Genomic DNA, 15128 nt, shown 5'->3' with positions numbered 1-15128 from the left:
CAACTTGATACAGCATCTGGCATTTGATGTGTTAACTATTGGTCTAACCACTGCATTTCTACCCATTTTGGTTTGTAGAGTCCATCAGCTGTTGTTTGCTTTTACCTGGCAGGGACAGAAATAGCTTGACAAATCTGTCCAATGGATGTCAATTCTAGCCATTTGCTACACGAGGACATTTAATGCCTCACCAAACCATAGGATGTCTCATTAGTCCACTATGTTGATGCAGAGCAGGAAATATCAGATACCCAAATGCCTTGGTAAGACACAAATATGCCAAGGATAGAATCTGAATCTCATAGAAATATAGGGACTTGACTCCTTAGTGAATTTCTCGGGGATTCAATGGTCTAGCACATGTTGAGATAGCCCCTTCAGTGTTAAGGACAAATTGCTATACCTTGCCTGTTGTACAATTAAGAAAGGCACGGTACCCGTGGTGCCCTGGATTTTAGAGACAGCATATAGCATACAGGTGTTCTGCACTTATTTTTTTACCAGGTGACCTAAAAAGTTGGCAGTGCAAAACCAGTCTCTTTAGGTGGCCCAGGCTGTAGTCCAAGAAGCTCTGCTGCTCAGCCCTCTCAAAGTATCTGAAAGATTGGAATACTAAAGTCAGAAACAAGTCTCTCCAGGAGAATCACAATGGAAGCCCACAGGATTTTGGAACACGGCCATACCCCCTTCAGGAAGATTACTATTTTCCTTTTGCGAAACAGCTCCCATTTGCTACTGGTATGTTGGAGACCCTGAGACATCAGGTGCTATCTAATCCACCTACTCATAAAGTTGCCATTTCCAGTAGCACTCCATTAGATGGGACCAGAGCAGGTCATGAAGGCGCTTTGACTTTGTGTAAGCAGATTTCTCCCCACTCTGTGCCTTTAACTACCCTATTCCCACTCTTTGCCCCTACCAGTCTGTCCCTTTGCCCTTGTGGAGAGTTGTTGGCCAATTAATTGAGAATGGAAAAAGTTAAGCCTGGCTTATAGATGTTGTTGAACAATATGAACTACCAGCTGGAAGTGTACTATTGTATACCACAGCCCCTATATTCACGGTTATCTTGAAGGACAGCACAGAGCAAATCTCATCAGGCAGGATTTCAAGCAATGCCTTTTATCGTGTACTTCGACTTGAAGAAAACATGACCTGAGTCAGGCTCTAAAACAATCACTGGCTATATGGTCAGAGGCTTTAAAAAAGCAACACTGAAAATTGGTGTGAAAGTTTTGGGAAGGGCTTTGCCAATGAACCTTGAGGATGGAACCTAGAATTTAAGAAGATTTAGAATAAAGCATCCAAGTACTTCCAGGGATCACCTCCTTAGCACAAATCCTTGTCTTAGTGTCAGCCTCTGGGGGAACCCCACGTAAAACACGTGTAAGTCCAGCAGCCTTGGTGACAAGTTCATTTCATTGGACTTCTTCCATTTTGGAGGGAGCTATGATCTGTTTCCATGGCAATAGGCAGTTATTCTCAGTGTGGATCCTATCATACCTTGGCCAACACTAACATTCATGGGCTTAGAATGCCTTCTGCTTTGTCATACACAGAAGAGTCCCCCTGGTCAAGAAACGCAGAAAACTTCACAGAAAAGAAGCAATGAACCAATGTCTGTGGGAGCCCCTGCTTGTGTTCCTGACATGCCCCTATTTCTCAGACATCATCTTTCTTGTTTTCTCCCTCTATCACACACCACATGTCAGTCACACCAGCCTTCTTTCTTTTCTTTAAAGAACCAGATTCATTCTCGTGTTGGAGTCTTTGCACTTACTGTTCCTTCAGCCTGGAATAGTAACACCTTTGTGTTACTTCCTCTTTTGTATCACTGATGTCTCACTTTACCAGCATCACCTCCACAGCAAGATGTTCTGTGTCCATCTAATCTAAAGTAGCTCCCTTGAAACTTCCTATTATTTAAAAATTCTATTTATATAAATTTGCTTATTTTCTTCGTAGTATTTATCATTCATTTTTGAGAAAAGACATGAACAAAATTATTCCAGGAAATAATCTGTGTATTCGGCATTTACTGAACACCTACTATCACCTGAAGTAACACAATATTGATCAGATTTAATATTTTTGCTAGAGGTGAGATGACTGAAATTAAACAGCAGCAGCCCTGAATAGCAAATTCTAAAATTTTAGGAAGTAAAAGCACTTGGGAATAACATTAAAACATGGGAATAATTATAAATAGAGAACTGAAAATGCTTCATTGAGCGATTTTTATAGGAGAAAGAAAAAAGTACAGTAATTGCCATGATGTCGTGCTGTGTTTCCAAAAAGACTGGTGATTATATCAAGGGTTTGTAATCACTTGTGTGATCACTTTGCAAAGACCTCTAGGCCTGCATCCCTGTTTTAAATCATGCTTCCACAGAAAAAACCTTTTTATAACATTCTTCTCAGATATGAGTTAATTTAGCCACTGGTACCAAGGTCCACAAGTATGAAATGCAGTTGCATCATTAGGGCACCGTAATCAAGCCACATTTGTTAGCACTGGCTCCAGGAAAGTAATGTCTGTCTAAGACTTAGGGAAATAATGGAATTACAGAAGTGGACATGTAGTGGTAGATTGTCTAACAAATTCTTTGAGACAGTACTGGCCTTAGAAAAGTTGTTTCCCAGGTTGATGTCTGGTGTTGATCTAGCCCTCCTGTCCCAGGGCAAAGGGGACACACAACCGCTACTATGTTGTGCATTTCACCTACGTGAATACAGTATGAATGGTGTCCCCTGGAGTTGTGCCACACGTTAGTTCTGGTTTACCCACCAGGATATATGGGGGAGTTAATCCAGTTCCTGGAAAGCATACGTCTGGGCATCTGTTTGTGCTTGCCCAGCGTCCCTTTTCCTTTCTTCTGTTATAGAATCCTGACTTATCTTGAGGACCATCCTTCCCCTGCTTTCAGTCCATATGGGTCAGTGGATATGTACCCACTCTCTAATAATTCTCAGAGTATTGTATCCCACTGGCTTCTGTGACAGGTTCAGGAATGAATAAGTGCCTGAAGACAGACCAGTGAAACTCAACTACAGGACTTTAGTTGGCAACACTGGGAAATAGGATTCCTCATTCTCTAAGACTTGAAGCTTGGAGGATAGATGCCAGATGCGGCTGGGGAGCCCTGCACCAAGGAAGGGAGCCTGAAAGTGAAGTCAATGAAAAGGAAAGTGGAGCCAAGAGAAGGCACAAGACAGATTTATTACAGTGTTTAACACCTGGCTCCAGACGTGCCTGAAGCTGGAATTCACTTAGACTTTTCAGTTACATGAACCACTAAATTTCCCTGGTTTTTTGGGGGGAGTTTTGTTTTTGGTTTTGGTTTTTTCCTGAATCTAGATTGATTTAGGCTTCTTTCACTTGCAACTGAATGTCCTCACGGATATAACATCCTTATGACTTTATTACTTCTCCTCTGTAGTAATGAAATGTGTTATTGGTATGCACCATCTTTCTTATTAGATGTAGCCCTGATTAGGAATTTTTGATTCATAAATATGGGTATTTTATAGGCCAGTAGTGTTTGTTAGGATTTAGTACTATAAACTAATAAAAAACTTTATTTTAAAACTTAAAGTTTGTGTTGAAGTGGATGGTCACATTCCATGAAGTGTCTGCATGTGCATTTGAGGATATATCCAGGTCTTTAAAATTCATGTATGTTATGGTTCTACTGGATGATTCTGGTTAGAAAGGTCTACAGATCTGACTTCATGTAGCCTGGACTTGGAACTTTAAACCACAATAAAATTGCTAAAAAGTGGACAGTCATTGTTATATCAATAAATAAGGCTAACATCAACCCCAAGATTTTAAGGGATTTATGATACTCCTTTCAAAGCGATAGAAAGAGGATGAAAAAAATATGTGACAGAAAAATCTGTGTCCTAATTTGAAATTTACATATTAAGTTATCATGAAAAAATATTTCATTTATGAAAAGCAATTTTTTGCAAATAGGATCCATAAATTTTTAATGTTAAGAGTTTTATCTAAATCACTAGAGACATTAACTCTAACTTGAGCTAGGTGGAAAAAACAAAAACTTACTCATGGAAGAAGCAGTTGACCATACAAAAGCCATCCACATAAAATATGTACCTCTCACAAACATCATCAAATCTAATAGAGCCAAATCCGATTGCTAAGAGAGGATGCCCACAGGAGACAGATTTGCTCAACAGAATCTGGGAGGCACCTATAGTTTGAAAAAGCACAAACAACAGTAAAACATAATTTCGTGCTGGAAAAATGAATAAAACAATTCACCCTATTATTTTCATAATATAAACTACAAGAAACAAAACTCAGTAAAATTCTGTTAGGACATGTGAGTTCAAAAAGGATTGAGAATTGGGATCGACTACTAACAGGCCTGGGATTTTTTCGGGAAGGGAGGGGGAATGATGGAATGAGATAGTGTTCTAGAATGAGATAGTGATGGTGTTTGCACAACATTGTAAATGTACTGAAAACTACTGAATTATACACTTTAAAATGGTTTATAAGGTGAATTTTATGCTATTTGACTGTTACCTCAATTTTTTAAAAACTCAATTCTAATGGGTTATTGACAGTAATCCTGTGTCCTCAGCATAAAAGAAAGTGACATTCACCCCACTACAGATTCTCTTAAAAACTACCTTGTCCCTGGGCAAGCACCATATGATTATTCCACCTTTTTGCAATTGGGCTTAATATAGATCAAGCTGAGTCTCTTTCTACAAATTCCATTACCTGAAGGTAAGTGCAGTGTGGCTTGAGGGTGGATGAGGTTTGGAGTAAAGGTCTGGTGGGCAGTTGGGGGGTGGAAAGGAAGAGGGGGGAGGAAAAGGAGGATAGGGATGCCAAGTTTTTGAGCATTATGAGACCACACAAAAGTTGGTTAGCAAATAGAAGAGGCTGGAAGGCTGCTCTGACCAGGATGTCCTGAGATTGGATTTTGATACCTCTGGCTTGGGTAGAATCTCAGAAAAATCTACTGGGGCTTTGTCCTAAAATATAGAGATACTTTGACAAACACCTCTTTTTTTTCCCTTAATTTTACTGAATCATAGTTGATTTACAATGTTGTGTTAATTTCTACTGTATGGCAAAGTGACTCAGTTATACATAGATATATTCTTTTTCATATTCTTTTCTATTATGGTTTATCACAAGATCTTGACTATAGTTTCCTGTGCTATTCCATAGGACCTTGTTGTTTATTTATCCTATATATACTAGTTTGCATCTATTAATCCCCAACTCCCAATCCTTCCCTCCCCCACCCTCCCCGTTGGCGACCACAAGTCTGTTCTCTATTGACAAACGTCTCTTTGTTTTGGATTGTGGACGTCTCTGTAGCCTCAGATGACTTCCCTTGCTGAGGCAGGGCTTTACCAGCAAGTCCCAAACAAGGCTGCTGCATTTGGAGGTAGCTTCACCTCCAGGCTGACCTGAATTTTTCAGTTTGAGAATTGCGATGGACATTAATATTTGTCATATAGCTGTGCTCGCCCAAGCTCCCTTACAGTCCCCACACCCTAAATTAAAACCCCCCTTAACTAGTTTCCCATCGGGGAAGAAGAGCTAAGATCTTATTCTCACATTTTCTTTCATGGTCTTTTGGGGCACAGTCGTTCCCTGACTTTTGACTGAGTAACGGCTTCCTTGCCTTCTTTTCTTGTTGATCAGTGTTTTCTCGTATCAAGTTTGATGTTGAGATTTCTCTTAGGGTCCTAGAATTAGCAACTGTCTCATTTTGCACACCACAAATGTGTCTACTCTGGTTTTTGGAGAACATTTTGAAATCTTAGAAATTAACTCTTTTGCCCAACTATAAGACGCAATTATACAATTTATGATTCAAGAATTGTTTCAGACACTCAATTGTTAGGCTCCTATTTTATTAACAAGTATCCCACACAGTTTTGTTCTTCTTCCAGCACTGCTGAATCAGGAAGCAGCCTGGTACATTGGAGAGATAATTGACTCTAGTGTTGACCTTTAGCCAACTAACTTTAGCTTTGGGCAACTAACAGCTTCTAGGACCTCAGTTTCCTCATCTGTAACAGGGATAATCAAACCCGCCTAACAGAGTTGTCAGCTAAAGCAACTGACACATGGTAGCCATTAGTATTATTATCATCCTACCTTAATTATCTTGGTAGAACCATAGGCAAAAGATCCAAAACCTAACAAAAATTTTTACATAGTAATAATTTAGTTTACTGATTTACAGCTCTCGAAAGCATGATCAATTTTAGGCCTTTTTACTATTACTCATTTTAAATAAATAGAATTATAAATATTAACTAGACAGTCATTTCCGGGGCGGCGTGAGGTTGGGGAGGACTCCGAATGGGTCGCAGCCGCAGCCGGTCCCCGCGGAGGGAGCGTAGGTGGTCCCGGTCCACCTCCCGAGAGAGAGAGAGAGAACGCAGGCGCCGAGAAGGGTCCCGGTCCCGAGAGCGAAATCGGAGAAGAAGCCGCTCTCGATCCCCGCACAGAAGACGTTCCAGGTCCCCAAGACGACATAGATCCACATCTCCTTCCCCTTCTCGACTAAAAGAAAGAAGAGATGAGGAGAAGAAAGAAACAAAAGAAACGAAGAGCAAAGAACGTCAGATAACTGAGGAAGACTTGGAGGGCAAAACAGAGGAAGAAATAGAAATGATGAAGTTAATGGGATTTGCCTCCTTTGACTCCACAAAAGGGAAAAAGGTGGATGGCTCTGTAAATGCCTATGCCATAAATGTGTCTCAGAAGAGGAAGTATAGGCAGTACATGAATCGAAAAGGTGGATTCAACAGACCTTTGGATTTTATTGCATGAGAATTGAAATATTGAAGAATGATTTTTTTCCCCTCATCTTGATCAGAACAGTGGATTTTGTATTTTGTATTTAATATGCATCAAAAACAGGATCACAGTCCCTCCTCCTTGTAAAGTAAGAAAGTTTTATTTATGATGTGTGTAGTTCACTTACCCTGCCTCAAAAAAAGGTTAAATATTACATTTTCTCCTTTAGGAAATTTCATTTGGGGCAATCATCAACCCCATTTTTTTGTCCTTATTCCTATGGAAACTGTGTATGTCTTCTTCTTGGATGTTCTTTATGACTTTTTAAAACACATAAGAGTAATTTGGAAGTAAGTTTCTCAAATAAAGCAATATTTCTAAAATAAATAAATAAATAAATAAATAAATATATAAATATTAACTAGTTCAACTAATACTAAACGTCAATACTGATCACTGTACAAGAATGAGAGATACTTTTTAAAGTTTTTTTATGTAACATTCCTTTAAATTTTAATAAAAACTCAATTTTGAATTTTTTTTCATTTTTTTTTTTAAGGAATTCCTTTATTTTTATTATTTATTTATTTATTTATTTATAGCTGTGTTGGGTCTTCGTTTCTGTGCAAGGGCTTTCTCTAGTTGCGGTAAGCGGGGGCCACTCTTCATCGCGGTGCGCGGGCCTCTCACCATCACGGCCTCTCTTGTTGCAGAGCACAGGCTCCAGACGCGCAGGCTCAGTAGTTGTGGCTCACGGGCCCAGTTGCTCCGCGGCATGTGGGATCTTCCCAGACCAGGGCTCGAACCCGCGTCCCCCGCATTGGCAGGCAGACTCTCAACCACTGCGCCACCAGGGAAGCCCTTGAATTATTTTACTGATTAAAAAATCCCTAATAAATGTAACTATTCTCTTTGGAAACAAAGTTCAAAATGTAGCTATTATATTAGATTTTATCTTTATCATACCTTCCTTTTATTTATGGGAAAAGTGGGATTTGATATTTTCAGAGATGTACAGCTGAAGTCCCACTTCCTGTGGTGGCTAATTATAAATGATTTAGGAAGGTTAAACCGAATCCATAGTACATCCCAGACAGCTGTGGATCCTGTAATGTTTTGCCTTTGCCAAGACAACTTAGACAAGCTAAGGATACTAGCGGGTTATGAAAATCACTCTCATCGCCAGTTCAATAAATGTGGTGGACATGTGTTATTGTCTGCTCGGTGCCAGTTGTTTCTCTTTTGGAGAATATAGCATCCCCTTTCTTTGAGGGACTTCTTCCCATCCCAGCCCTGCTAACCAGAGTATCCTACCTCCTGTCCTTACACCGGGGGTGAGCACGTGGCCCAGGCCTGACCAGTGCTAGCACCATCGTCCTGGCCCCAGCTAGTAGCCCACGAGAAGGCATGCAGCCCAGCCTAGGGTAACAAATCCTTCCCTGGGATTTTTTCTAAGTGAAGCTAGTAAGTTCTCTTTCCTCCTGGGGCCACAAAACTATACAGAGCTCCAGCGTTGTTACCAGACATGATTTAGCCTCAGAGAAAAGCCCAAGGAAATAAAGAACCCATAAAAGCAGAAAGAGAAAGAGTCCCAGGCGTGTTAGTCCCTGGTTTCTAGCTCCTCTGATCAGAGCTGCTGTAATTCCTAGATTCCTTCTTTGATTCCATTACTTACTCCTTCCCCCAAATCCCCTTTTTGCTTGTGAAGTTCAAGCTGAATTTCTTGTGTTGACAGTAAAAAGTACCCCCGACAAATGCAATAGAACATTAGTATTCTTCAGCTGGTACTTGGTTAACAATCAGTGCTTTCCAAATTTACGAATAGAGTAGCATTTGAGAGTCGTTTTTATTCTTCTGAGTTAGGATTATTAGTGTCTTATTTAATACTATGTGGTTTTATAGGAATAAATGTCATTGTAATTAGATCAAAGAGATTTATTTGACAGCCTTCTATGACCTTCAGTTTTTGACAGATGAACTGGTTTTCTCTGGCGGAGGCTGTCATGCCAAACCTGCGCTTCGACTTGAGCATTGTGATTTGGGGTCACTTTTATGAGGCCTCCTTTAGCCTAACTCAGCTCTTGCTCTTGCTTCATCTGTGCAGTGTCCTAACATTAGATCAGCTTACAATTGCCAGTTCTGGTCTGACAGTCAGTACCTAATCCATGTTACTTCTGACTGTGTTTCAGTGGATCTTTTGCTTCTACTCATGGAGCTTATATCACGTAATATTGATCTCTTTTCAGCTGTTGCTAGGAAACACCATCAGCATCCATTCTTCCTTTAGAATTACAGTCAACTCAAGCTCTTCCTGACTTAAAGAAGAGTATTGCAAATGTAGAGGCAATGTCAGAAGATTCCCATTCAATTTTGTGAAGGGTCATCAGGCTTATGGTTGAGGACTGGGAGAGGTTAAGTAATAGCTATGCAGTCAAACGTCTGTTAGGGTGTTCCTGCTCCTTTAGATCTAGATAAAATTGACTTAAATTCTCACCCCTCCTTTTACATTTGAAGAAAGTCCGATAGTCTATCCAAGGATTTGGGTGAGGGTGGAGTTTATGTTCTTGCAGATTAACCTCTGGCCTCAGATTCCCATTTCTTTCTTTCTTTTTTTAATTGAAGTATAGTTGATTTACAGTGTTGTGTTAATTTCTGCTGTACAGCAAAGTGATTCAGTTATACATATATATATATATATATATATATATATTCTTTTTCATATTTTTTTCCATTATGGTTTATCACAGGATATTGAATATAGCTCCCTGTGCTATACACTAGGACCTTATTGTTTATCCATCGTATATATAATAGTTTGCATCTGCTAACCCCAAACTTCCAGTCCTTCCCATTTCTGTTGAATTAGTTCATTCAGTAGAATATACAGTCCTATACATGCTGTCCATTTGTATCCTACATCAACACACCCATAGAACTTATCCCCTTCTCATATTTCCTTTAAAAGTTACTCATGATAGATATTTTAGTGCCTAACAGACTTTAAAGATTTGGGGTGACAGATGGTCTTACGTTTCAGAAAGATTATCAATGTCAAAATTAATATCAGATATTCGTAAATGTCCTTCTGCACTCTGCTATGTTGCTTGCTTCTCCTCTCTTCCCTTCTCTTTCCTGTCATTTCCTGCTCTAAGATGGGGAAAAAAAATAGGAAACTGAGTTCTTCTCATTTTAAAATACAGAACAATTCAGCTCTTATCTATCCTATGCCCAGCTCTCTTTGCATATCTAAGGACTGCTTTGTCATTACAGTGTAGAAGGGCCCAGGTTGTCAAAGAGTGGGGATGTGGCTCATTGTGTCTTACACAACATTTATGGGGCTCACTGTGCTCCAGGCTCTTTTCATGTATTATCTCTTTTGATTCTCACAACCACCTTGTGAGGTAGGTACTGTTCTTGTCCATCTTACAAATGAGGAAACAGGCATAGAAAGATAAACGGCTCTGCCCAGGGATCCTCAGCTAGTTAACCTTGAATTCAAGTTCCAGTGTATTCTAGCAACTGTTAGAAAGAAACCCAAGCCAAGTGATTCAAACATGATGACCTTATGGAGCTGCCCACAGCGCTGGACTGCTCACCTCTGAACTTCTTTCAGGTGAGACAGAACTAAGGCTTTACCATCAGCCGTATTATTTCTCATCTGTGTTACTAGCAGCTGAACAGATTTCCTAACCAAGACAGACTTATTTTGGGGCTAAAAATATAGAACGTGTGACCCATGTTTAAAAATTGGGAGATTACACATAATAATCTAGATTTCTGCTTTCTCTTGAAAAACAAACCTATCAACACTGGGCCTGTATTACCCTTGGCAACAATCCACTGCATCTCAGCAACTTGTAGATAACATGTTTATGTTACTTGCAGGCTTTTGAGTTTCTTTCACCTCCATTTTTGTCACTTCGTGTTCCCCAAGTCTAGCAGGCCAGTGAGCAGAAAGAGGGAGGGGTACTGTGAGACTGAGATCGACCTTGATGTGTCCACCTTCTTCCTACCTGGGAATAGCTCTGTGATGGGACCTTTGTGTTTCTAGACGCTGGAGGTTGTTGAGAGGGAGTTTGCATCTTTGCTCAGGACTAAAGAGAAGGGGAGGGATTTCAACCTGGAGCGTGGTGACTGCAGCAATGCTAGCTGCATAGGGTGGCAGTACTAGAGAACGAGTCTGAAGCAGTGGACAGCGCCAGAAACCTTGGTGTGAGTGTGAAGGTCAAGGAGCCCCTAAGATTCAGAGTGATGGCAAGACCAAATGTGGCCCCGCCTCGGGAGGCTGGCGGGATCTAGAGATTATGGGAAGAGAAAGTCCACTTGGGGCCCAGAGTGGGAGGTGATGGGCCCCCTACTAGAGTTTGAGAATCTGTACTCTTGAGATGCCTCTCCTGGGAGCAAGAAAACTCCATCTCCAGACCTAGAAGCACTAAAATGTCCCATGTGGCTGGGACTGGGACTATTCGCCTGAAATTGGATCTCACTTAGATGTTAATGAAATCGAAGTGAGGGAACAGAGCGTTGGCCTTGGGATTCCCCAGAGTTTCCTTTACTGCTCTAATTGGTGCCGTGTTTATTCATTCACTCATTTATATATGCATGCATGCATTTCTTCCCCTACCTCATGCCACAGAGGACTTCTGGCTGCTTACGAGAAGAATATCACACTTTTAAAGAGTAAAATATAAGTACAATTAAAGAGTTACAGATGTAGTGGGTATAATTTTTTAGTTCAAAATATCTTTGCTGTATTTTTATTGCAAAAGCCATAAATAAACATTATAGAAAATTTAGAGAATATAAACAAGAAAAAAAAGATTTAAAAAGAATATTCATGATCCATCACCTAGAGAAAACCACTGGAAACACCATAAAGTATATCTTCTCATTCTTTCTGTGCCAAAATATGATGTTTTAATATTTTTGAAAATAAAAGGTATGGTTATAACCTCCATGTTGTTTTCTAACCTGCTTTTTTACCAAATCATATATTTTGAACCTCATTTAAAGTTAATACATTTCTACCTACAGCATCATTTTAAGTGTTATGAATAGAATTCCATTGTAGGGATATAACATAACTTATGTAAACAGTCACCTCGTTACCAGTCAAGACTTTGAAAACTGTTGCTATATTCTGACGTAGTGGCTGGAGAATTCTGTTTCAGATAAATACATTGGCTCTCTCAGCCTCATGGACCCTTGGCATGAACCAAAGAGAAAAAAAAAGATCTATTGAACAATCATCATGCTACTGAATCTATCTCACTGTTCTCTTCTAGGCACAAAGGAATGACTGTTCTCATTCTCTAGCTTCCATGTTACATACCTTGTTAGAGTTTCTAACTGGGCTGCTCTACCATTATTAATTATATGTCTTTTTTAACTTGGGAAATACTTCAGTGACTTAATAGTGAATGAATAGTGATCCATCTTCCTTCACCACAATGAACATGCAGAATGTTAATACAGTGCTAGGTTTCAGGGAGAAACCATCTTTGTAAATAAATAAAGCAAGAACTTAACAGAACATTAACTCCCTCTTTGAGGTGTGCCCCCTGAGTCCTTCTAAGAACGTGGGGTTAAGTGTGTATACATATATATATATATATATATATATATATATATATATATCAAGATCCATCTTCGGAGATTATTCATGTGAGTTGTTATTCTGTGTCTCATTTCATTTGATGGAGCAGCTGCTAGCCAGCTGAGCATGGCTACAATCATACCTTCTCTTCCAGTCATCAGCTTTTTTTTTTTTTTTTTTAAAGCAAAAGTCACTTCCAGAAGAGAGATTTTTGCTCTTTATCTATTTATCTATTTTGCTATTTTTGCCTTTATCTTTGATTTTATTCTAAATACATTCCTCCTTTCTCTATAAGTGTGATACGAGGAGACCTGCTGTTGGCTGTCCAGCCTCTATTCCCCTTCCTTCATGATGACAATAACCTACTTACTTTAGGAAACCATCTCTTGCACCTTCTCAGCCATGCAGAACTGATGTGAGGGGCTCCACAGCCACCTCTGATTACAACCTGATTTCTCTCTCCCTAGACACAGTGATTGGTTCAAAGACAGTCACAGGACTTAAGCAAGTCTAATCAGTGGTCCTTTGATAGGGATTCTGGGGCACAGAGTCCTTTCTCTTCTGTTTGATGTTAATGAGGAAGCATGTCACCTTTCCCCCAGGAGCTACTGGTAGACATCTGGCAACAATGAGAAGAGCCAGCCTTAGGATGAAGAGAGTAGAGACGGGAAGAAATAGAATCCTTTGAGTTGCTGGATCAAATCTCGCCCAAAATCCATTCTACATTTGTCCCTTTCAAATACATGAGCTAATAAATTATTTTTCTTTCTAAGCCAATTTGGGGAAGTTTTTCTAATGCTTATACCTGAAAGATACCTACCATAACTGATGCCATTTGTAAAGAAACTGCAGCAAACTTACAGCTTTCTTTCCATTGATGGCCTTCTTCTTATTTACAAATTCTTCTTCTTCTGTAACCCATGGGTTTTCTGCCCATTGAACCCACAATCTGCTTCTCATTACTGCCTTTCTGCACCTTTCCTCTTTTCCATGCATCCTAAATATCCAAACTCCCTTTCTTTTCAAAGCTGCCATCCCCTTCTCCAGCCCTGGGAGATTTTCTGTTTCCAGGAGTGACAAAGAAATAGGACACAATCCCTCAGTTTCCTTCTTCTTTCCTTTTCTAGAAGGCAAGCACTTGGGACGGTCAGACCTCAGGAATTTGTTGCTGCGCACTTTGGGGAAATATCCAGGGTAGCAAAATTACAAACACAGGGTTTTTGCAGGGTTGTAGAAAGCACTTGCTGTTATGGTCTTTCGGCTGTAGGACCTAGTTCCTGGCTGGTTCCAAAGTGTCACCCTCATATGGCATTGGAAAGTTGGCCTGAAGTGCTTAGCCCAGGAAATTCAAGTTGGTGCCTTTGGTAGGTCTGGGGACATTCTGAGTTGCAATCTAAACTTGCTTCCTCATTTTTGTGGCAGGTATGGATTCTTAGGTCTTTTCATTTTTTAAATTTTTATTTATTTATTTTTAAAATTTATTATTTATTTATTTATTTATGGCTGTGTTGGGTCCTCGTTGCTGTGCGCGGGCTTTCTCTAGCTGTGGCGAGCGGGGGCTACTCTTCGTTGTGGTGTGTGGGCTTCTCATTGCGGTGGCTTGTCTTGTTGCGGAGCACGGGCTCTAGGCGTGCGGGCTTCAGTAGTTGTGGCACGCGGGCTCAGTAGTTGTGGCTCATGGGCTCTAGAGCGCAGGCTCAGAAGTTGTGGTACATGGGGCTTAGTGACTCTGCAGCATGTGGGATCCTCCCGGACCAGGGCTCAAACCCATGTCCCCTGCATTGTCAGGCGGATTCTTAAGCACTGCACCACCAGGGAAGTCCCTTAGGTCTTTTTAGAGGAGGAAAGAACTCACCTGGTCCCCAGAAATTATTTCTGTGGGCTTTTGGCCACACTGCACCTACTTTATGGATGCCTCACCTGCCCTTCAAGAAGAGCTCTCCAACTCCAGTCCTTGTAAATCCTACCTAGTGTAGGTAACACCTATTGTTTATTCCTCAGCATTAAGTCTCTTCCTTCATGGTAGGAGTACCCCAATTCCTTAGGGGAGCCACCTCTCCCCGACTCTTAGTCATGAGGTTTAGGTGGGAATGCCCTTCGCTCCACAGGTGGGCTCTGATTAACTGAAACCAATCAGCAAAGACCACATCTGACTACAGTGATTGGTTCAGGATGGGCACATGACCCCATTAAGGCCATAGAGACATGAGGAAGTATTTGCTAAGTTCTTCATCCAGACTTCAGCCTGACTAGTGTCATCTCCTGCAACTTCCTAGATGCCCCCTTGGCTTCAGCCCCTGAAGTCCTTTCTTTTTTTCTTGCCCAGATCTTTCTGTTCTACCCAACTTGCCCCTAGTGCTTTTTCAAGATACTAATGCAGGGACTTCCCTAGCGGTCCAGTCGTTAAGACTCCTCCCTTCCACTGCAAGGGACACAGGTTCGATCCCAGGTCGGGGAACTAAGATCCCACATGCTGCGCAGCACAGCCAAAAAATTGAAAAAAAAAAAAAAAGATACTAATGCAGATTCTATTCTAACCAACGTTTGGTTCCTTTACCTCTTGTTCTAAACCAGGGATAGCAAGAAGATTTTATCTTGCCAGTCAACTATGATCAATAAGTATTAGGACTGAGATCTGTGCTAAGAAAGATTCTGAGGTTGCCTCTGGCTTCAGCAGGAAAGTGTGCAGTGATCACTTAGTGATGTCTGCCATGGGCATGGGATGGAGAG

General features: G+C 40.6%; 1 protein-coding gene across 1 annotated transcript; it reads left to right on the top strand.

The window, feature by feature from the left end:
* The first annotated feature begins 6328 nt into the window (after nt 1–6328).
* Nucleotides 6329–7147, top strand: LOC309609232 (uncharacterized protein). The gene has a single exon (XM_082350466.1). The coding sequence runs from the start codon at nt 6362–6364 to the stop codon at nt 6833–6835; it is 474 nt and encodes a 157-aa protein (XP_082206592.1). The 5' UTR covers nt 6329–6361; the 3' UTR covers nt 6836–7147.
* The last annotated feature ends 7981 nt before the right edge of the window (nt 7148–15128 follow it).

Source organism: Balaenoptera borealis (assembly GCF_965194805.1).
Source record: "Balaenoptera borealis genome assembly, chromosome: 13".
NCBI classification, from domain to species: domain Eukaryota; kingdom Metazoa; phylum Chordata; class Mammalia; order Artiodactyla; family Balaenopteridae; genus Balaenoptera; species Balaenoptera borealis.
This window is presented reverse-complemented; position numbering and strand designations above follow the sequence as displayed.

Excerpts from the sequence above, each read along its gene's own strand:
- LOC309609232 (XM_082350466.1), top strand. The coding sequence starts at position 6,362 with ATGGGTCGCAGCCGCAGCCGGTCCCCGCGGAGGGAGCGTAGGTGGTCC.